The 23,076-nt window shown below is 40.6% G+C and overlaps 2 protein-coding genes across 2 annotated transcripts; both read left to right on the plus strand.

Moving 5' to 3' along the window:
• The first annotated feature begins 6,281 nt into the window (after positions 1-6,281).
• On the plus strand, positions 6,282-7,256 carry LOC128846014 (olfactory receptor 10A7-like). The gene has a single exon (XM_054045104.1). The coding sequence runs from the start codon at positions 6,282-6,284 to the stop codon at positions 7,254-7,256; it is 975 nt and encodes a 324-aa protein (XP_053901079.1).
• A 3,069-nt stretch (positions 7,257-10,325) lies between these two features.
• LOC128846015 (olfactory receptor 6N1-like) lies at positions 10,326-22,096 on the plus strand. The gene is made up of 2 exons (XM_054045105.1): positions 10,326-10,461; positions 21,249-22,096. The coding sequence occupies exons 1-2, from the start codon at positions 10,326-10,328 to the stop codon at positions 22,094-22,096; spliced, it is 984 nt and encodes a 327-aa protein (XP_053901080.1).
• The last annotated feature ends 980 nt before the right edge of the window (positions 22,097-23,076 follow it).

Genomic DNA, 23,076 nt, shown 5'->3' on the forward strand with positions numbered 1-23,076 from the left:
TGAGGGAATTATCTGTATTCAGTTTGATTAGGCATAGATCTGCGCATTTTATTTTATTTTGCTTGGTGACTTACTTTGTTCTGTCTGTTACTACTTTGAACCACTTAAATCCTACTGTCTGTATTTAATAAAATCACTTTCTATTTAGTAATTCACTCAGAGTATGTATTAATACCTGGGGGGAGCAAACAACTGTGCATATCTCTCTATCAGTGTTATAGAGGGCGAACAATTTATGAGTTTGCCCTGCATAAGCTTTATGCAGGGTAAAACGGATTTATCTGGGTTTAGACCCCACTGGGAGTTGGGCATTTGAGTGCTAAAGACAAGCACTCTACTGTGAGCTGTTTTCAGGTAAACTTGCAGCTTTGGGACAAGTGATTCAGACCCTGGATCTGTGTCTGGAGCCAAACAGGAGTGTCTGGCTCAGCAAGACAGGGTGCTGGAGTCCTGAGCTGGCAGGGAAAACAGAAGCAGGGGTAGTCTTTGCACATCGGGTGGCAGCTCCCAAGGGGGTTTCTGTGATCCAACCCGTCACAACCAGTACTTTAACTTTTACAGTATCTTCCATTGAGGGGCTTCAGATTTATGATGCACTGTGTTCAATACTGTATTGAACGGTACTAAAAGTCAAAGAAATCCAATTTTTTTATTTCATGCATTTCTCTGTACTTGGATGCATAGGCAACCAAGTTCTTTCCTTATGCTCAGCCTAGTTCCACAGGCCAACACATCTTTGCACTTTTAAGAGGCTGCAAAAGCACTAGAGGAAGCTCAACACACAATGTTGTAGGTTTCTCCCTCCCATCTCCCTCAAGGATTTTAAATCCACTTCTTAGCAGGCTCTGATAGAAAGACTGGCTGAATAGACTAAAGGAAGGTTCTGTACATTTGCAGGTACTCTAGCAGTTCAATCCATCATAAAAGTACCTCACATTTGATTTATTTTGAGTTTCATGCCAAAAACGTAAAGCTAAATAAACCTGAAGTTAATCCTCATTTTTCTGCCCCAACTCAAACTAACTTCTTTCTCAAGTGGAAAATGTTGGGTAAGCATGGAGAGTGATTCCAGAAGGGAATGAGAACACAGGCCAATTCCTGCTGACAGGGCTGGCCTAACTCTGATCCTACCGAGGTCTGTGGGATTTGTACCACTGACTGTACACCTAAAGTTCTGCAATATATAGCAACTTTGTCATGCTGACTACTTTAACCCTGGGCCTAGAATTACACTCCACAAATACTTGCCTCCCAGAGTCAGATTCCTGGAGCTATAAGTGGTGCATTGAGGACTGTCCCTGAGAGACAGCACCCACCACCCTCAGAAAGAAAAACCCACCCCCCTGCTGTATAGGGCTAACACTGGGATTTTCAGAATAATGGCTCTTGTATAATGGATACTAGGGGGTAGCAGAATGTGGGGTGGGGAAATATACACTACATATGCACTACAATATGCTCTACAGTCACAGCCCTCACTATTCCCTTGGAGCATACCCAGGAGTGGTCAGAAAGGGCAGGTACAGGTAATGGCATGAGATGACAAATACATCACCTCTTCTTATGGTCTCACTTGGCATTAAGGTTCCACTTCTAAGTTGTTTAAAAGGAAGTTGTATGTGAGCAATAGATGTTATCAGCATGTTACAGACCTGATTAGCATGTGTTGTTGATGGTTATGTGCCTTAAAGATGTTGTTGAATGTTATAAACCATGATTAAAAGCAATTTATTCATCTGTTGGACTCCATAACAATTGATTGACCATGAATTAAAATATTTATTAAGCCTTTATAAACTATTTGTAAGTGGGACCTTAATATAATGTGGGACCCAAGTTATATGCTGCATTAATTCCTACATGTCCCCAATTCAGCAAAGCACATAATCATATGGCTAACTTGTCTTATTTTGCTGAATTGCAGCCATATATAAGAGTAGAGATTTGAGTTCCCTTTATGTAGCAATGGGTATCTCTGTCCTGTATACAGAACATGGATGGGGTGAGAGGGCAGAGATCAGATTGAAGCTGAAAACGTCAATGTGAATTTCCTAACCTTTGACTCTGAATTATTCCTCATAGTCTTTTGTCAATGAGAGACTCTGGTGCTCAAGGACTGCAGCGAGAGGACCTTCAAATGCTTCAAATGGTGGTATATTGCTTCACTGCTAACCCAGCATTCATCCCGTAAGTGTGATGAAACGATTCTTTGAAGTCAGAAGTTCTTCTCTCCCCAGGACCTTCCCTAGAGGTTGTTTCACTCTATTACCCTGATGTCTAATTGTCTAAAAATAAAATAAATCTTTATTCTCATGCTGTTCTCCATAATTGAAAATACTCATTAGCAGAGGTGTCAATGGAGATTTCACTTCTTGTCTGCAAGATAAATGATGAAACAGGAGAGATATTCACTATATGCTCAGAGAAAGAAGGCAAGACACACAAAGGATGTCAGCAGCACCAGAGTCTCTAATCAGGAGCAGAGAGGTCTCATTACTGAGAGATTGGAAGCCCATGAAGTAGGTGGGAATAGAAAACTGCAGCACCTGTATTCTTGTCTTTGGATGAAGTGGTCACTACTGAGCTTTGGGTTTCTTCTGTACCTGTGTTAAGGTAAACACACTTTCCCACTTTCTTAGTTTACAATAAAATTATGCAGTGTAGAAAACCTTTTCCACTCAGCCTACCTGATGTAGGATTTTTCTACTCTGGAGCCTTATGTAAGTCGCAGGGTTATGTAAAGAGTGAATTAGTTTGGTTCTGTTTTAGCTCTCATGCACCTAAGTCCCACTGAAGGCAATGGGACTTAGACACATGCATAAATATATGCAGCACTAAAGTAATGCAGAAAAAGTTGGCCATGTGTTAAGGCACCTGACCGAACTGGGGCCTTAGAATTGTAAAATACTTTGACAATGAAAAGAACTCGATACATGTAATTGTTAATACTATTTTAGTGTTCAAATGGAAAAATATGTCCTAAAAGATTCAGATTTATTCTATAGCAGTCTTGCGGTAAATGAAACTTCAACACTCTTTTTGATTAAACTGAAGACTAGTCTACACTACCGCGCTACGTCACCGCAGCTGCTGTAGTGAGTCTGGGGAGGACACAATATGCCTATGCCACAGGGAGAACGTTCTTCAAATGGCATAATTACTTCACCTCAAGAAGAGGCAGAAATTATGTTGGCAGCAGAGCATATCCTGCCAACATAGTGTGGTGTGGACACCACTTTAAGTCACTGTAACTTGCATTGCTCAGGTTGGCTTTTTCACACCCCTGAGCAACGTAAGTTACGTGAAATTAAGCAGTAGTGTACACAAGCCCTTAGATTAACCATGTGGAAAAACAAAGATGCATTTATTTACCATTTCCATTTACCCTTCTCAAATGCAAATGCAAGGTTTTCCTACTGTAAGGGCAGTTTATATTGTACTGTGGTTGGTCAATAATAAGCCAACTGGAAAATGTCAACTGTTTTTTCACGGGACATTTCAATTTCCCCCTCCCATATTTTTTCTAAATTTCCCATTAAGTGTCTTGTTTTTTGAAAGCCAGTCTTGGTTAGAAATAATTAGGTTTTTGTAGACATGTCTGATTTCCAAAAAGCATTTTTTTACTGAAAACTGAACCGAGAAATTGCATTTTTTAATTAAAAGAAAAATAATACCTCCCATATTTTGTTTTTTTTTTTTCAACAAAAAAATATTTTTAACAAAAAATTAATAGTTTCTACTACAAATGTTCCTTTTGTCAAAAACTCATTTATCATTTTAAATATTTCAGTTTAAAAGTTTCAATTAACTAGTAAGAGTCAACAAATATATGTTGTGAAGTTCCTTTAAATTAAATATTATTATTAGCACAAACCCAGCTATCTGTAGTGCAATTGTAAGCTGGATATTTATCTTCTAGATGCCACAGTTGTGACTACCAGCCTCAGCTGTGCAGGACATCCTATAACAGGCAGGAGAAATCTCATGGTCTGCCCCAGATTTACATAAAGTCTTCTGCCCTAGCTCACAGCAAGGAGTTGAGGGATTTTAATCTACAGCTGTGAACAGAGCTGTGAACCCCTCTATTCAGGGCAGGTGAGGCCACACCTGGAGTATTGTGCCCAGCTTTGGTCCCCACACTACAGAAGGGATGTGGACAAATTGGAGAGAGTCCAGCAGAGGGCAACAAAAATGATTAGGGGGCTGGGGCACATGACTTGTGAGGTGAGGATGAGGGAACTGGGGTTATTTAGTCTGCAGAAGAGAAGAGTGAGGGGGGACTTGATAGCAGCCTTCAACTACCTGAAGGGGGGTTCCAAAGAGGATGGAGCTTGGCTATTCTCAGTGGTGGCAGATGACAGAACAAGGAGTAATGGTCTCAAGTTGCAGTGGGGAAGGTCTAGGTTGGATATTAGGAAACACTATTTCACTAGGATGGTGGTGAAGCACCGGAATGGGTTACCTAGGGAGGTGCTGGAATCTCCATCCTTAGAGGTTTTTAAGGCACGGCTTGACAAAGCCCTGGCTGGGATGATTTACTTGGTGTTGGTCCTGCTTTGAGTAGGGGATTGGACTAAATGACCTCCTTAGGTCTCTTCAAACCCTAATATTTTATGATTCTATGATTCTAACACCAGCATTCATGGTATCTCCTATCATAGATCATAAGAACATAAGAACATAAGCACGGACATACTGGGTTTGCCAATATTCTATGTAGGTCAGTATCTTGTCTTCCACCAGTGACCAGTACCAGAGCTTCAGAGGGAGTAAACAGAACCAGACAATTATGGCTTCCTGTCTTCTGTCAGTCAGAGGTTTTGGGTCACCCAGAGCATAGGGTTGCATCACTGATAATCTTGGCTTCTAGCCACTGTTGGTTTTGAAGATCCCAAACTTCACTTCCTTTTATTGACTTTATTCAGAGAACCATCTAGCCTTTCCTCAAAGTGTTTTGTTTCCTTCCTATATTTTATAGAGTCAGAGATTCTCAGGCCAGAGGGACCATTGTGATCATCTAGTCTGACCTCATGTAGAACACAGGACTTCCACAAAATAATTCCTGTCTGAACAAGATCATATCTCGTGGAAAAATAACCACTCTTGATTTAAAAATTGCAAGTGATGGAGAATCCACCACAACCCTTGGAAAGTTGTTCAAAAGGTTAATTATCTTTTGAAATTACACTTTATTTCCAGTCTGAATTTGTCTATGATGTGTCAAGTTCTCATATTCCTGTGTGTGCGCTGATGGTTCAGTTAATACAGAGAGCCACATAATGGAGGTTCAAATAAACAGGTTTCTACTGTATTTCCCATAAAGTGGAAATTCTCCCCAAGAAGACCCTGGTAGCTGCTGAGATTGATTTTTTTTTGTCACTTTCACAGCTACAATTGCAATATAATACTGGCAAATATCATTGCAGGTGATGAGAAAGTGGTGACCAGTGTTACAGACTTACCCCTTGACTTTTTATTTCCATCATTTTGAGGTTTTGGGTTGTAGGGAATGGCTGGACACAATAGCAATCTTTCTGTCTGTGAAATTGTAATTACAAACATAGACATAATGTAAATAGGTAGGTAAAACACGCATTTTGCCAGTTGATTTTTAGCCCATGTTGAAGACAATAGTCAATGCAATGACAAAAAACAAATTGCATACCAATTTAAAACAATAATTCTTTTTAATGCTCTCTTTTGAAGTTAAGATGTGATTTGGTTACAGTCTACAAGTACCTACACGGGGAACTAGAATTTAATAAAGACAAATTCTCTCTCTGAAATACATAATATAGTCTCTCAAGGTCCTTTCCAGTTCTACATTTCTATCATTCAATGAGTCTATATTAGACAAAATCAACACTGGACTCTATATGTAGAGGATGTTTTTTCTCCCATTTGTCAAGAGGTGGGGTAGAAGAGAATATCATACAATGATTATGTCTGTCATTTGTTGGGTTTCTGGATGGACCTTTTCATAGATTTTTAAGACATGGGATTTTCTAAGGAGTGGAAGAAAGTAAGGTACACAAATACCATTTCAAGTCAACTGTAGCTGTATGCGTAACTCCCTTAGACTCCTTTAAAAATTCCAACCCATGATTCTAGACACCTTGGCACTCAAATGTGAATCTTCCAACCAACCATTTTACTGTTAGCCAACTGACTTGTGTTATGTAATATTTATGGAATTACATTTATATTGCTGCATGAAAATTTAAGATCATCTTCATTAAATAATATCACAGAATTCAATTTAATGGTTCTAGATACACCTCATGGCAAAAATAGAACAGGGAAATCAAACAGCCATCACAGAATTCATCCTCCTGGGATTTGGCAGTCATCCTGAACTGCGTGTTCTTCTCTTCCTGCTGTTTCTAGTGATCTACATTCTCACTGTGGCTGGGAACATCCTAATCATTGCGCTAGTTGTGGCTGATCCACACCTGCATACCCCCATGTACTTCTTCCTGGGGAACTTGTCCTGCTTGGAGACCTGCTACACTTCCACCATCCTGCCTAGGATGATGGCCAGTTTCCTGACAAATGAATATGTTGTTTCAGTAAATGGCTGTTTCTTGCAATATTATTTCTTTACCTGGCTAGCAGGATCTGAGTGTTGTCTCTTGTCTGTCATGTCTTATGATAGATATGTAGCGATATGCAAACCACTGCATTATGCAACTCTTATGAATGGCAAATTCTGCCTCCAGCTAGCAGCAGGGTCTTGGATCAATGGGATGGTGGCTAGTGCTATAGTAACATCTTTGATGTCTCGTTTAATCTTCTGTGGCCCCAATGAAATTGACCATTTCTTTTGTGATTTCACCCCAGTAACTAAACTCTCCTGCAGTGACACCCGCCCAATTGAACTAGTCACTTTTGTCCTGGCCTCCATATTCACCCTGCCCCCATTTCTATTGACTCTCATCTCCTACGTTTGCATCATCATCACCATCCTGAGAATTCCGTCTACCACCGGGAGGCAAAAAGCATTTTCCACCTGCTCCTCCCACCTCATTGTGGTGACCATTTTCTATGGGACCCTGAATATTGTGTACCTGTCTCCAAAAACCCCCACCCTGAGAGACCTGAACAAAGTCTTCTCCATCTTCTACACAGTCCTGACTCCTCTAGTCAACCCCATCATCTACAGCCTGAGAAATAAAAATGTCAAGGAGGCTTTGGCGCACGTTAGGACTGAGTGTGTGGCCTTGACAAGAGATCAGAGAATCCATGCTAATTTTTAAAGTACACTGAAAATGGAAACAATCATAGGTAAACAAGTCAGCTCATTGGAGTATCTCTGGCCTGAGAGACATGAGCATGTACACTTTACTGATCTCTTACCTTACAGTCTGGCAGGTAGCCAGGTTATGATTCACTCTCATTTGGCTTCTGTTGTTGCTTCTCTTTCATTTTGAGTTTTAGAAAGGGGGTGGTGATGGCAAGGGACAAGGGCAGGCTTCTGTTGCTATGCATGGCTGGATGGTGGCTTTTAGAAATGTGCTGAGGAACCTGTCAAATGGACGGATGAGCAGGATGAAATCCAGGCTCAATGGCTTGGATACAAAAAGGGGTTGAGGTGCCTAATTCCAGATTTAGGAACCTGCACCCCATTTTTAGGCACTACCAAAATCCACAAAATGACATCTGATGTGTGCCTCACCCGATAGGTGCCTAAATTCACTCAGCTCCTACATTTTTGCACCTATCTTCCTGCCTTTGCGCATGTGCACTGCTGCTTTTATCTAGGCCTCGGGGCACCTATCTTCTCCCTCATAACCTTTAGCCCTGGGTTTCGGGCACTCACCTGGGATGTGGGAGAACTCCGGTTGCAGTTCCCACTGTGCCTGCTGAGGCAAAGGGATTGAAGAGGGATCAGCCACTTCTCAGGTGAGTGCTCTAACCACTAGGCTATAAAGTCTTCTCACTCTTTCTATGGCCCAATTAATATGTAATTATTCAATTATTTAATTAATGTGGAGCCACTCTGACAGGAGAGATTGAGGGAGACCCAAATCTGAATATCCCATAGCCCAGGGGGGCTCCAGGCTATAAGGGAGCTCAGTGTCTCAACACTTTTGTACATCCCTTTGTGGATCTGGGCCAAAGTACCTTAAGACAAATGGAGGGGAGGAAGGCTGGTTGTGTAGGAGATATGGGACAAAGACTCAGGCTGGGGTTTTCAAAGGAGCTTAAGGGTCTTAGGCATCTAACTCCTATTGTATTTTAGCTTGGACATCTAAATCCACGGCATTATTTGAAAAATTCCAGCATAAATATAGAGCAAATTATTCATGTATCTGTTTGTACCTGATGTATTATATGTATTATAATATTTTAAATAATTTTAAAAATCTATTTCCATTGAAAATAAAATAACCTGTCCCCTGATACCTTACAAGGCATGCTTTGTATGTAAGATCATGATTATACAAAAATGAGGAATATGGGGGTTACAGTATGCTCCCCCAAGGTATAGAATGTCACACACACTCCAAGACTATTGTGGATTTGGAAGCACTGGCCATTACATTAGCTCAAGAAAATCAGTTCTACGAAGCGTAAAAAAAGAGCACACTTTAGAGGATCTAAAACCACGCAGAAGAGGATAGTGGTTTATGCAGACAGAAACACATGCACATTTGTGTTTATGCACACATCAATTAATGTAAACATTCTAGCATAGTCTATAAAACCATTGAATTTGTGCATCACATATATTGTCCACATTTGGGGAAAGCTGTCTCACCTTGACCTGAATTACGCTGGTGTTTTGAGGGAAGCCTAAGACCAACAATTTCTTTCTTATTGCAAATCCTTTGGGGGAGATCGTTATTCCCAATCCAGTTCAAAGTTTTTAATAAGTATAATCAAGTCCCAAAACTTTTGAATAAGGTCTCACTTCAACCCATCACCATTAAGCTTTTATTTCTCCAAAGTGTTGTTTTTATTAATGTCTCATGTCACTGACTTGTGTTTTCCCAAATGTAATTGCATTTAGTGAAATAACCTAATGAGCCTCTGGGGGGAAATCTTTCACCTCATGGTGAAGCACTAGTTTATCTTTTGGAGTGATGACAATGGGCCAGATTGCCAGCTGGATTACACTGACGTTAACTCCATCGGTGTCAGTGGGCCAGATCCCCAGCTGGTGTAAACCAATGAATCTCCATTGGGGTTAGTGGCCAACATTCTCCTCTGATGTAAATTGACGTAGCTCTGCTGGATCCGTGGGCCAGATCCCCAGCTGGTAGGCATAAGCTGTAGCTCTATTGGAGTCAATGGGCCAGATCCCCATCTGATGCAAATTGATGTAGCCCCATTAAAGTAAACAGAGTTATGGGTTTACTAGAACTGATAATCTATCCCTATAGCTGCCCCTTTCTTATCCCTTATTTTCGGCAGCCGTGTAGAGATCTGAGTATAGTATAGCTATCCCTTTTTCCACCCTAGAGCTTCTGCTGATATCTGGGCAACATCAAGAGCAACATAGCTGCTCTTTCTCATATCAATCATGCAGTACAGTATGCATGCTAAGTTCTCATCAGTGACCCTATGCAGCCATGCAGCATGTAGACAGCATAGCTGCAGTATCTCCTTCCTTCCCAGGCTGAGGCAGGAAGGTCTGGTGGATTAGGCAATAGAAAAATTAATTTGTTTCCTAGCTCTGTCACCTATTTTCTGTGTGGCCTGCCAGGAAAGAAGTGGAAGTGGGTATGTCCAGTGTTCTCCATCCTTGGGCTAGTGGGCTTGGGATCCTGGACAGAACCCCGTTGTGGTGAAACCCTACTTTTTCATCTCATGACTATGGCTACAGTTTGAGGTGCAAGAGATATGGGTCTCTATACATGTTTGTAACTATATAAATACTCTATGATGGAAAAACATGTCTAGTCATTCCCCAGAACCTGCCTGTAACCATCTAAACCCCACAGAGGTCCACTGCAAGTTATGACTTTCTTTGAAAATGTGTTTTTAATGGCATCAAGCAAGATTTTTACACACAACCTCCAAGAAAATGCAGCTTTTTGTGTAAACTAATTTTATTTTTGCATGAATTTCCTCTCAAGGTAGCATCCTCTGGCACAGAGAAACTTTGCAATGCAACCAGTCAAATTAAGACGCCTTGTGTTTTATAGGGGTAGTAAATTGGTGAGAGGCCATGAGAAGGGAATGGGGCCTCTTTCTCTCTCATCACCAAGAGCAGGCCCCTATCCCTGCATTGACATGGTAGTCAGGAATGGAAGCTGCTCTTTTACTCTCTCCCTCATTTCTATTAGCTGGAATGAAGCTACAGGAGGCTCTCACTTGTAATGGCTGCTGAGAGGTGCATGGAAAGAGATACACAGAGGAAGCTATACATGTTCTATGCTATTCTGAGCCCACCAATCAACCCTTTCAGATATAACCTGAGAAACAAGGAAGTTGATGCAGTGAGCAAAGCTCTCAGTGAGTTTGTGGCTTTGTCAAGAATTCAAATGCCCCTAGCAAATTGTTTTAGGCTGAAAACAAATGAGGATGATCTCAGATCATTCATTGAGTCATAACACAGTGTCCATGCTGTGTAATCTTGGTTCCCTTAATGTCAGTGATAAATCTTGCCTTGACTTCAACAGGGACTGAATTTCACCACATCCCATTTGTTTCTGGCGGCTGAAACACCATGTGAGAAAGTGATGACATACTGAGAAATTCTGACATCCTCTCACCTATTGGCAGAGTGGTAGACCCTTTTAATGCAATATCTTTTGTTCATGAAAAGCTGACTGCTTTTGAAATTTGTAGAGAAATATATATATATATAATTTATATATAATTTTTCCATTTTATTTGATGACACCCCAAAATGAAAGTTTTTCAGTTTTTGTTTTTTATTTGTTTAGGTTTTTACCTCTTTTCTTTTCTTTTCTTTTCTTTTCTTTTCTTTTCTTTTCCTCATTTCCACCTCTTTCCTCATAATTTTGTTGGCAAAACAGAAAGAGGACAAACGTGGAGGGAAAAAAAGATGTAGTGAGGAGAGGAAAAAAAGGCAGAAAAGCCAACAAAAATAATTCTGAAATAATAAAAAAGTTCCAAAAAATTCCAAAATGTTTCAAATACATGAAAATTGCTATTTTTGGAAAGCTGGGAAATTAAACTTATTTCAAAATTTTCATCCGCAACTCTTTACCATTTCCAAACAGCTCTAGCTTTAAGACTTAAGAACATAACATTAGAACATAAGAACAGCCATACTGGGTCAGACCAAAGGTCCATCTAGCCCAGTATCCTTTCTTCCAACTGTGGCCAATCCCAGGTGCCCCAGAGGGAATGAACAGAACACGTAATAATCAAGTGATCCATCCACTGTTGCCCATTCCCAGCTTCTGGCCAACAGAGGCTAGGGACACCATCCCTGCCCATCCTGGCTAATAGCCATTGATGGACCTATCCTCCATGAATTCATCCAGTTCTTTTTTTTTTTTGAACCCTGTTATAGTTTTGGCCTTCACAACATCTTCTGGCAAGGAGTTCCACAGATTGCCTGTGCGTTGTGTGGAAAAAAAAAACTTCTTTTTGTTTGTTTTAACCTTGCTGCCTATTAATTTCATTAACCCCTAGTTCTTGTGTTATGAGGAGTAAATAACACATCCTTATTTACTTTTTCCACACCAGTCATGATTTTATATACCTCAATCATTTCTCCCCTTAGTCGTCTCTTCTCCTAAGCTGAAAAGTCCCAGGCTTATTGCTCTCTCCTCATACAGAACCATTCCATATCTCTAATAATTTTTTTTGCCCTTTTCTAAACCTTTCCCGGTTGCAATATATCTTTTTTGAGATGGGGCGACCACATCTGCACTCAGTATTCAAGATGTGGGCTTACCATGGATTTATATAGAGGCAATATGATATTTTTCTGTCTTATTATCTATTTCTTTCTTAATGCTTCCCAACATTCTGTTCACTTTTTTGACTGTCACTGCACATTGAGTTATAATTACTGTCTAATTTTCTATTCTTTTTCTTTATGTGGTTGGAAATTCAGGCAGAGAAACACCAGGGCAGAGAACACTGTTAAATTCTGGGAATTTTCAAGCCAAGGCGATAGATTGGGTAGGTGCAACATCAGGGATCCTGAAATTCAAAGGACAGTTTCTGTGCTGGCTTCCTGTCACATGTTAATATTTCTTTGGTACCCAACTCTTAATATTGAATAAAAATAATGAACACAATGGGCTGCATTTAAACTGTGCACCTGTACATTTTAATGGTGTCCTTAAAAATGCATTGGGAAAGGAAATCATGATTGGAGTTCAAGTCATTAGTGTCCAAGTGAACTTGGCCAGTTGGGAATGCAAGGGTGGGAGTTTTGGCCAGAAAAGAATCGACAACCAAGTAATGTTCAAGGCACCATCTAGATCTGTTCAAAATTGCTATGTATGTGCCACAGGAAAAAAATCAAATTAAATCTTCATTTTAAAAATATGTATTTTCAAGTTTTTTGATTAAACAAAAAATGATTTGTTTTTATTCCTTGCATTTTGAGGATCCACCCTCTCCTTTCTTTTCCCTTTCCACTTGTAAAGAAGGGTAGAGGGGAAAAGGGGAGAAAAAAACTGATTTATTTTTCATTTCTAAAATGAGAAAGAAAGAAAGAAAGAAAGAAAGAAAGAAAGAAAGAAAGAAAGAAAGAAAGAAAGAAAGAAAGAATTTTTCACACAGACACAAAGTCATTTCATTTTGTTAGAAAGTTTTCATGGATTTTTTTTAGTGTTTTTACACTTTTTTCACTGGAGAAGGAGGGATGGAGAAAAATACCCAAATTATTTTTTTTCCAGTTTTTGAAAACAAAACAAAACAAAAACAGTTTTCATTCAATGAAAAGAAATGACAATGCTCCACAACACTTTTATTTCTTTTATGATAAAAAATCCATTTTCACCAAAAGAAATGTTTGAAAAAAAAAAAAAAACAGAACAAACAATGACTACCTCTGGGCAAACTTGTGAGTGAACTTCAGCCCAAAAAATCTGTGGTATCTGCAATTGTGCCAGTTAGGCAGACAGGACTCTACTTAGCCATTGTTACTTATGGAATATTTCCACTGAAGATAATGGGATAACTGACATGAGTAAAGACTTCTCAGCAGAGTCAATGTCTGTATGGCCATGCACGCCATGGGCTCTGAATTACACTTCAGCCATGCAGAGCAATGACCACCTATGGCAGGTAGCAGAAAGGCAATTCCTCTGGGCGTGGGAGGTTGTTTGCATCAGGACAGTTGTTTGTACTGTCTTCACAGAAAACACAGTGTTAATTCCCCAGGCTTAGCCCCTTCAGAGATGGAATCAAGGGAGAAGCAGGCTGCCATGGACAAGGATACAAGTACGAGGTGAAATCTGGACTGTGTAAACAGAGGGGGAAGAACATGTTCTAAGACACATTGTGGCAGCGGCTCATCCATTCAGGTAAATTCAGGTGTCTTTACAGAGAAAATCCAGTTTCTACAGAAAGGATCCTCAACTGAGGTTCTTGTCTCTCTTCTGCTGTACCTGAGAAATAAGATCTCGCTCTTCAAGCTTCAGCTGTTCTATAAGATCTCACTCTTCAAGCTTCAGCTGTTCTGTGGTTACAGGTGAGCACCATCTTCCTGGCTGTGTTTCTATCCCACCTTCCAGAAAGAGCATGAATGTGCTTTGTGAATATTGACAGTTTTAGCCTCATCTTCCCGCAGCAGTGACAGCCTGTGGTAATAGCACCATTTCACAATGGGGAAATTGAGATACGTCTTGTGAAAGGGCCTCAGCCAGGGATCTGGACCACTGCTTCCAGTAGAGCTGTGGCTGATTCACACCAACCTGGGTCTGGCCCACTGAATCCAACAGAGCTCTGGGTGATTCATGCTAGCTGAAACTATGGCCAATTCACACCAGCTGGGGGCTGTCTCATTCACTCCAGTGGATCTTCAGCCAGTTCACTCTAGCTGGAGATCTGGATCAGTGTGACTAATCCGAAGCCTGGAATAGGATAGAAAGGACCATAACAATGGCATGTAAAACATAAGGAGGAAATTAGCAGGATAATACAGGGTGGGCTGGCCCTTGAAGGGGAGATGGGCTCAGCCCCCACCTATGCCTTGTCCTCTGAACCCAGCAGGTGAGTTAGGTTTGGGTGACAAGACAGTAGCTCAGGATGGGGCTTCCTAAAAGAGGGAGCCAGCGTGTGGAGCTGTCAGAGACCTGGGCCTGACATCCAGGGAAAGATGAGAGGGTTGTAGGGGACCCAGAGGGGACCAGGAGTCAGAGAGGAGTGGGAAAGAAACTCTCCGTAGCAGCATTGAGGGGTAGGAGCATCCACTTGAGAGGGAATCAGAGGACCAGGAGGAGCTCACTGGGAGATACTGAATATGAGTGAAACTGTTATTTCAGGTCAATAGACAAGACCTCAGATGGAGAAGATAATTCAAAGGCACCAACAGTGGAAGTTTGTTTGACGGAGGAACAGGGGAAATGAAGGCAGTGACAGGGTCTGATATAAGAAGAAGTCCAACTTTCAGAGGGGATAGGAGGGAATTTGAAGAACAAGTGTTCTGAGGAAAAAGCAAACAGCAAACTCTTTCAGTAAGTTGGAATCAGGGAACTGCAAGACTTTGCGGATCCACTGAACTGTCAGGGAATAAAGATAAGGAATAAAGTTGGTCAGAAAGTTTCTGACACTCGGTTTTCTCAAAAAATGTTGATTTGGCAGAAAAAGGTTTCATAGAATTATAGAAATGTAGGGTTGGAAGGGACCTCGAGGGGTCATCAAGTCCAACCCCCTGAACTGAAGCAGGACCAAATAAACCTAACCCATCCCTGACAGGGGTTTGTCTAACATGTTCTTAAAAACCTCCAGTGATGGGGATTTCCTGGAAGCCTATTCCCAAGCTTAACTACTCTTGTAGTTAGAAAGATTTTCCTAATAACTAATCTAAATCTCCCTTACTGCAGACGAAGCCCATTACTTCTTTCCTATCTTTCAGTGGACTGGAGAATAATTTAACACCATACTCTTGATAACCCTTAACATATGTGAAGACTGTTATCATATCTTGCCTTAGTCTTCTTTTATCCAGATTAAACATGCCCTATTTTTTTCACCTTGTCTCATAGGTCAGGTTTCCTACACCCTTTATCATTTTTGTTGCTCTCCTCTGGACTCTCTCCTATTTATCCACATTTTTTCCTCGTATGTGGTGACTAGAATTGGACCCAATATTCCATCTGAGGCCTCACCAATGCTGAATGAAGTGGGACAATTACCTCCCGTGACTTACATATCACACTTATGTGATCACACCCCAGAATATTAGCCTTTTTTGCAATGGCATTACACTGTTGACTCACATTCAATTTGTGATACATTATAACCCCCAGAGCCTTTTCAGCCGTACTACCACCTAACCAGTTATTTCCCATTTTGTAGTTGTGCATTTAATTTTTCCTTCCTAAGTGAAGTGCTTTGAACTTGTCTTTATTGAATTTCATCTTGTTAATCTCAGACCAATTCGTCAATTTCTTTAGATCATTTTCGATTCTTACTGTGTCCTCCAAAGTACTTGCAAGCCCTCCCAGCTCAGTGTCATCTGCATATCCACTCCATTATCCTAGTCATTAATTAAAATATTAAATGGTATGGACCCACGACAGAATCCTGTGGGACCCCATTAGATATACCCCTCCAATTTGACAGCGAACTACTGATAACTACTCTTTGAGTATGGTCTTTCAACCAGTTGTGTACCCACCATAAAGTAATTTCATCTAGATCACTAAAACTATAAGTGCCTGAAGCTGGTAGTGGACGACAAAGGACAGATCACTCAGAACTGCTTTATTCTGTTTGTTCCCTCTGCAGACTCTGATAATTATTTAATGGCAGTAGACTTTGAGATGCAGAAAGTTAAAGCTGTATAACTGTTAAAAGACAAATTGAGTACAGTGCATGTCAAACAATTCCAAGTAAATAGCCTTAAATCAACACATCATACCTGTTTTTACTGTTCATTCAATAGTCCATTTGTAACAAGCCTAATTCAAATGTCTAAATCACTGGATTTTGACTCTAATAAGTTCTCAGGCAGCATTTGTCTTACTTTGCCTATCTGTAAATGTTGATTAGTTTAGATGGAAATACTTTTGGGTTGGTTTGTATGTGTACAATGGGATGCACATTTACCAATAAAAATTGAAACCTTCCAAGCTTTACAACAGTCTCCTCCGTGAGCAGTCAGGAAGCTGAAAAATTCCTTGTCACTTCTCCTGAAATGGAATTTTACTTTTCAGTTCCTTTCCAAGTAAATTTTTATGATTTTGACATTTCATCCAGCTTTGGGACAAAACATTTTGTTCAAAACTTCACAATTTTAATGGAAAGAGATCCCCTCCTTTTCAGCCATTGCAGAGATGCTCAGGTTGAGATTTTTAACACCACCTCAAAGGTCAGGATGCATAATTGTCCTTGGGTTTAATGAGTGTCCTGGTCCATTTGATGACCCTGAAATTCTTCCAGTTATATTGATCATCACTAAGTAGGTTGGGCTGTCACCGGCAATTTACAGGCAATAAAGATGAGGCACTTTCAGAGGCAGAAATGTCAAACAAGTAGCTTCTTGAATCAATTGGAATTTTAGGTTCTGTGTGCCATGCAGGAGAATGCCTTCCATATGTAGAGAACAGTAGGCTATTCAAGGAATAGAGGTCTGAGTCCTATGGTGTGGAGAGGGGTGAGCCCAGATTGCAGAGGAGCATGAGGCAGATACACCTCTACCCCGATATAACACAACCCAATATAACATGAATTCAGATATAACACGGTAAAGCAGTGCTCCGGGGGTTCGGGGCTGCACGCTCTGGCGGATCAAAGCAAGTTTGATATAACGCGTTTTCACCTATAATGCGGTAAGATTTTTTGGCTCCCGAGGACAGCGTTATATCGGGGTAGAGGTGTATTTATACCCTGCAAGTGCAAAGGCAGTATCTTCCTTCCCAGACTCTTTTTCATTCCTGCGTTATCAGCTGCGATTATTATGGACTAATTTAGATGGAATAAATGGGCCAAAGGTGTGATCATAACAATTGGTCATAGATAAATAAACAAATGCTTATGAACAAGTGGGCTATGCAGCAGATAGACCAAAATTTAGATAAAGTAAGTGGGGAAAAGTGCTTTGCCATGATACTAAGCAGGCTGGGGTGTCTGTTCCACACCCTAAACCTTGTTTAACTCTGTTTAATGCTGGCCAAAGACCCCTTTGTTAATCCATTTGTTTCATTTATCTTAGTACAATAGGGCTGAGGAGAGTCAATGCACAGTAAGGGTTGCAAATTAGCCTGGTTTCGCCCCTTCCTAAAATCCACCCCCAAATGAAATGCATTTTAATACTGTGATATAGTTAATATCAGGAATTATCATCTGAAACATAAAATACATTTTCAGCTCCTATCAACACTTTCCATAATCATAATAATCATCCTCGTAATTATCTTTGCTTTTGTATTACATGACCTAAGAAAGAGTTTTGTCCACTTCGTCATTTATGGCAAAACTGATCTCATGTGGGAGGGTGAAAATCAAGATTCCTTTGCATATGGAACAATAAACATTCAGTAAGTAGGTATACGGTGGGAATAATTACCATTAATTTTAATGGAAGATATGTGCTAAACACATTATACTGGATTGAAACACTTATGTCAAGATTTAGTTGATATTGATTTTGTTTCCTCCAATACTCAACATTCTGGCCATTGTCAACAGTGTGATTTTGCATTTCAGCATAAATTTTCTGCCCCAAAAAGTTAGTCTCTAAGGTGCCACAAGTACTCCTGTTCTTTTTACTAGATAGGAGATTATAGTAGAGGAACATTTTTTTCTGATCTCTCTACTTTGGCTACCAGAGAAATGGACTGTTATTTTCACTGTTGTTGATCTGATATTGCATGAGGTGATATAAACATAAGAACGGCCAAATTAGATGAGACCAAAGGTCCATCTAGACCAGAATCCTGTCTCTGGCAGTGGCCAGTGCCAGAAGCTGCAGAGGGAACAAACAAAACAGGGAAGTTCTGAGTGATCCTTCCCTTGTTGTCCACTCCCAGTTTTAGGCAGTTATAGTTTTAGGGACATCTGGAGCATGGGGTTGTGTCCCTGACCATCTCGACTAATAGCCATTGAGTCACCTATCCTTCATGAACCTATCTTTTTTAAATTCTTTTTTGAACCAAGTTATACTTTGGACTTTCACATCATCTCCTAGTAACAAATTGCACAGGATGACTGTGCATTGTGAGAAGATGTACTTCCTTATGTTTGTTTTAAACCTGCTGCCTTTTCATTTTATCAGGTGACCCCTAGTTTTTTTGTAATATGAAGAGGTAAAAAACACTTCCCTATTCATTTTCTCCACACCATTCATGATTTTATAGACCTCTATCATATCCCCTCTTAGCCATCTCTTTTTTAATCCAAACAGCCCAGGTCTTTTCAATCTCTCCTCATATGAAAGCTGTTCCTTTCCCCTAATCATTTTTTTTTTAGCCTTTCTCTGTACCTTCTCCAGTTACAATACATCTTTTTTTAAATGGAGCAACCGGAACTGCACACAGTATTCAAGGAGTGACTGTACCATGAATTAATATAATGGCATTGAGATATTTTCTGTTTTATTCTCTATCCCTTTCCTAAAGGTTCCCAACATTCTATTCACTTTTTTGACTGCCACTGCACATTGAGTGGATGTTTTCAGAGATCTATCCACAATGACTCCAAGAGCTCTTTCTTGAGTGGTAACAGCTAATTTTGTATGTAGAATTTGGATTATTTTTTTACAATTTGAATTACATTAGACCTTCACTATAATCATCTTTGCAATAGCAAATCTTGGGCTATAGTGAACACGGTCTCTGGATCATACCTCCAGCCCTGCTCTCTGTGAGTGGCTGAGAGCTCCTCCAGACCCAGGGCTGTGGTGGGGGGCAGAGGAGTGCTGTCATCTGAAGCCTCAGCCTAGGGCCAGAAGAGGACGCACACCCATATCTGCTGCCCTGGGGTTGAAGGAGCTGCCCCCCTCACTATAACGAACCCCTAGCTGTACCAAACAAATGACTTGGATCCTTAGAGGTTCATTATAGTGAGAATGTACTGTAATTTTCACTTTTCAACACTGAATTTTGCCTGCCATTTGTTGCCCAGCCACCCCAGTTTAGTCAGCTCCCTTTGTTACTCTTCTGACATCATAAGAACATAAGAAAAGCTACACTGGGTCAGACCAAAGGACCATGTAGCACAGTATCCTGTCTTCCAACTGTGGCCAATGCCAGGTGCCTCAGAGGGAATGAACAGAACAAGTAATCATCAAGTGATCCATCCCCGTCACTCATTCCCAGCTTCTGGCAAACAGAGGCTAGGGACACCATCCATTCCCATCCTGGATAATAGCCATTGATGGACCTATCCTCCATGAATTCATCTAGTTCTTTTTTGAACACTGTTATAGTCTTGGCCTTCACAACATCGTCTGGCAAAGAGTTCCACAGATTGCCTGTGCATTGTGTGAAAAATACTTCCTTTTCTTTGTTTTAAACCTGCTGCCTATTCATTTCATTTGGTGACCCCTAGTTTTTGTTTTATGAGAAGTAAATAACACTTCCTTATTTACTTTCTCCACACCAGTCATGATTTTATAGACCTCTATCATGTCCCCTTAGCCATCTCTTTCCCAAGCTGAAAAGTCCGAGTCATTAATCTCTTCTCATGTAGAAGCTGTTCCATACCCCTAATCATTTTTGTTGCCCTTTTCTGAACCTTTTTCAATTCAAATATATCGTTTTTGAGATGTGAATGATCACATCTGCACTCAGTATTCAAGATGTGGGCATACCACATGGATTTATATAGAGGCAATATGATATTTTCTGTCTTATTGTCTTTTCCTTTCCTAATGATTCCCAACATTCTATTAGCTTTTTTGAATGTCACTGCACAATGAGTAGATGTTTTCAGAGAACTATCCACAATGACTCCAAAATCTCTGTCTTGAGTGGTAACAGCTAACCTAGACCCCAGCGCTTTATATGTATATTTGGCATTATGTTTTCCAATGTGCATTACTTTGCATTTATCAACATTGAATTTCATCTGCCATTTTGTTGCATAGTCACCCAGTTTTGTGAGATCCCTTTGTAACACTTCACAGTCTTCTTTAGACTTAACTATCTTGAGGAGGTTTGTATCATCTGCAAATTTTGCCAACTCACTGTTTACCCTTTTCCAGATCATTTATGAATATGTTGAACAGCATTTGTCCCAATACAGACCATTGGGGGACACCACTGTTTACCACTGTCCATTCCGAGAACTAACCTTTTATTCCTACTCTTTGTTTCCTATATTTTAACTAGTTACCGAGCCATGAGAGAACCTTCCCTCTTATCCCATGGCAGCTTATTTTGCTTAAGAGCCTTTGGTGAGGGTCCTTGTCAAAGCCTTTCTGAAAATCTAAGTACACTATATCCACCGGATCTCCCGTATCCCCATGCTTGTTAAAACCCCTGAAAGCAGTCTAGTAGATTGGTGAGGTATGATTTCCCTTTCCAAAACCATGTTGACTCTTCCCAACAAATCATATTCATTTATGTGTCTGATAATTCTGTTCTTTACTATAGTTTCAAACAGTTTGCCCAGTACTGAAGTTAGGCTTACTGGTCTGTAGTGGCCAGGATTGCTTCTGGAGACTTTTTAAAAATTGGTGTCACATTAGCTATTCTCCAGTCATCTGGCACAGAAGCTGATTTAAATGATAGGTTACATACCACACACATACATACCAGTGTCTGTATCATCACACCTTCCTGCAAACCCCTTCACCGCAGAGAGGGAGAAGTCATTTTCTATCTGCTCCTTTAACTGAAGGGACATCAGGGTTCAGTTCTAGGTCTGAGACACTTGCCCCTCAGGTCTAACTTTAGACATAAAACTAGGGCTAGTAACTAGGAAAGGGAAAGGAGTTTTTGCACATTTATAGATTTAAGTTATGACACTTGATTAACTTTTAACTCTGTGTTCTTCTGATTCGATTGCACCATTTGTTTTATGCTCCTAGTCTCAACCCATGGCAGACACAGACTGGGGAAATCAAACGGACATAAAATTCATTCTCCTGGGATTTGGGAATCTCCCTGATCAGAACATTTTTCTCTTCCTGCTGTTTCTAGTGATCTACATCACAACCGTATCTGGGAACACCCTCATCATTACACTAGTTGTGGCTGATAAGCAACTTCACACTCCCATGTACTTCTTCCTGGGGAACTTGTCTTCCTTGGAGACCTGCTACACCTCAACCATCCTGCCTAGGATGCTGGCCAATCTCCTGACTGGGGACAAAACCATCTTTTTCAATGGCTGCTTCACACAATTGTATTTTTTTGGTGCTCTGGCCTCTACAGAATGCTATCTCCTAGCAGCCATGTCTTATGATCGGTATTTAGTGATATGTAAACCTCTGCACTATTTAGCTCTTATGAATACCAGGTTTTGCCTCCAGTTGGCTACTGGATCATGGTTAAGTGGGTTTTTGGCTACTGCCATCTTTGTATTATTCATGTCACAGCTAATATTCTGTGGCCCAAATGAGATTGACCATTTTTATTGCGATCCTGTCCCACTGATAAAACTCGGCTGTGGTGACAAATACCCGATGGTGTTGTTGGATTTTATAATGGCCTGTGTATTTACCCTGCCTCCATTTCTACTAACCTTGACATCCTATGTTTGTATCATCACCACCATCCTGAGAATCCCTTCTGCCACTGGGAGGCAGAAGGCCTTTTCCACCTGCTCCTCTCACCTCATAGTGGTGACAATTTTCTATGGGACTATATTGATTGCATACACGCTATTGAAATTCGACACACTGAGAGATTTAAACAAAGTGCTCTCTCTTTGCTATACAGTCCTGACTCCCCTGGTTAACCCCCTCATCTACAGCCTGAAAAACAGAGAGTTCAAGAACGCCTTGAACAAAGCAGTCAGTAAATATGTGGCTTTCCTAAAAAAATAAAGCAAATCATAGACAATAATTAAGGTTCACATTTTTAAAGGTGTTTAAGTGCCAAGTGGGAGATTGGTGTTGGGCACCAAGATGCTTTTGAAACTCCTACTAGGCACCTAAAGTACCTTTGAAAACCTGCCTCTTAGCTTGAGGTTTTCAAAGCTACCTGGGTGATTTGGGCAAAAAGTTTCCATTGAAATTAAGTTGAAAACTGCCCTGGAAAATCTCAGCACTCACCTTAAAAGAGAAATGGAGATGTTCTGCATGGATTTACTGAGACAGAGCATTTATGGTCCTGTCCTGTGCCAATGTAAAACAGGACATAGGACAATGAGGTTCTGGACAGTTCTGTCAACCACTTCTGTTCAACACTGATACATAAAATATGATGGTATCTTTTCTCTTTGCGGGTGCCTAAAAATTGGTCCTGGAAAAGGACACTGTATAGCATCTGATAGCGCAGAGAGCTGACATGTTGCATAAAGCACAAAATCCACTAAATATCAAAGCAAATCCCTGCACATATCCCCTATTTACTTTGTTGCTCTGTTGTTTGCAATGCGGTTGTGGATGTATTGGTCCCAGGATATTGTTTCTCTGTGTTAGATAATAAAGTCTTGTAATCAAATGCAGAAAAATCTAATAAAAATATAAAATCATAGAATCATACACTTTACGGTCAGAAGGAACCATTATGATCACCTAGTCTGACCTGCACAATGCAGGTCACAGAATCTCACCCACCCACCCCTCTGTCAAACCTGTGTCTTAGCCATTGAAGTCCTCAAATTATGGTTGAAAGACTTCAAGGTGCAGAGAATCTTCCAGCAAGTGACCCATGCCCCACGCTGCAGAGGAAGGCAAAAAACGCCCAAGGCCTCTGAAATCTGCCCTGGAGGAAAATTCCTTCCCGACCCCAAATATGGCCATCAGCTAAACCCTGAGCATGTGGGCAAGACTCACCAGCCAGACACCCAGGAAAGAATTCT

This window comes from Malaclemys terrapin, chromosome 12, assembly GCF_027887155.1.
Source record: "Malaclemys terrapin pileata isolate rMalTer1 chromosome 12, rMalTer1.hap1, whole genome shotgun sequence".
Taxonomy (NCBI): Eukaryota; Metazoa; Chordata; order Testudines; family Emydidae; genus Malaclemys; species Malaclemys terrapin.

Coding starts and splice junctions, on each gene's coding strand:
- LOC128846014 (XM_054045104.1), top strand. CDS start 6,282: ATGGCAAAAATAGAACAGGGAAATCAAACAGCCATCACAGAATTCATC.
- LOC128846015 (XM_054045105.1), top strand. CDS start 10,326: ATGGCTGCTGAGAGGTGCATGGAAAGAGATACACAGAGGAAGCTATAC. Junction 10,462..21,248: donor TGCAGTGAGCAAAGCTCTCA/GTGAGTTTGTGG, acceptor TGCTGTTTCTAG/TGATCTACATCACAACCGTA.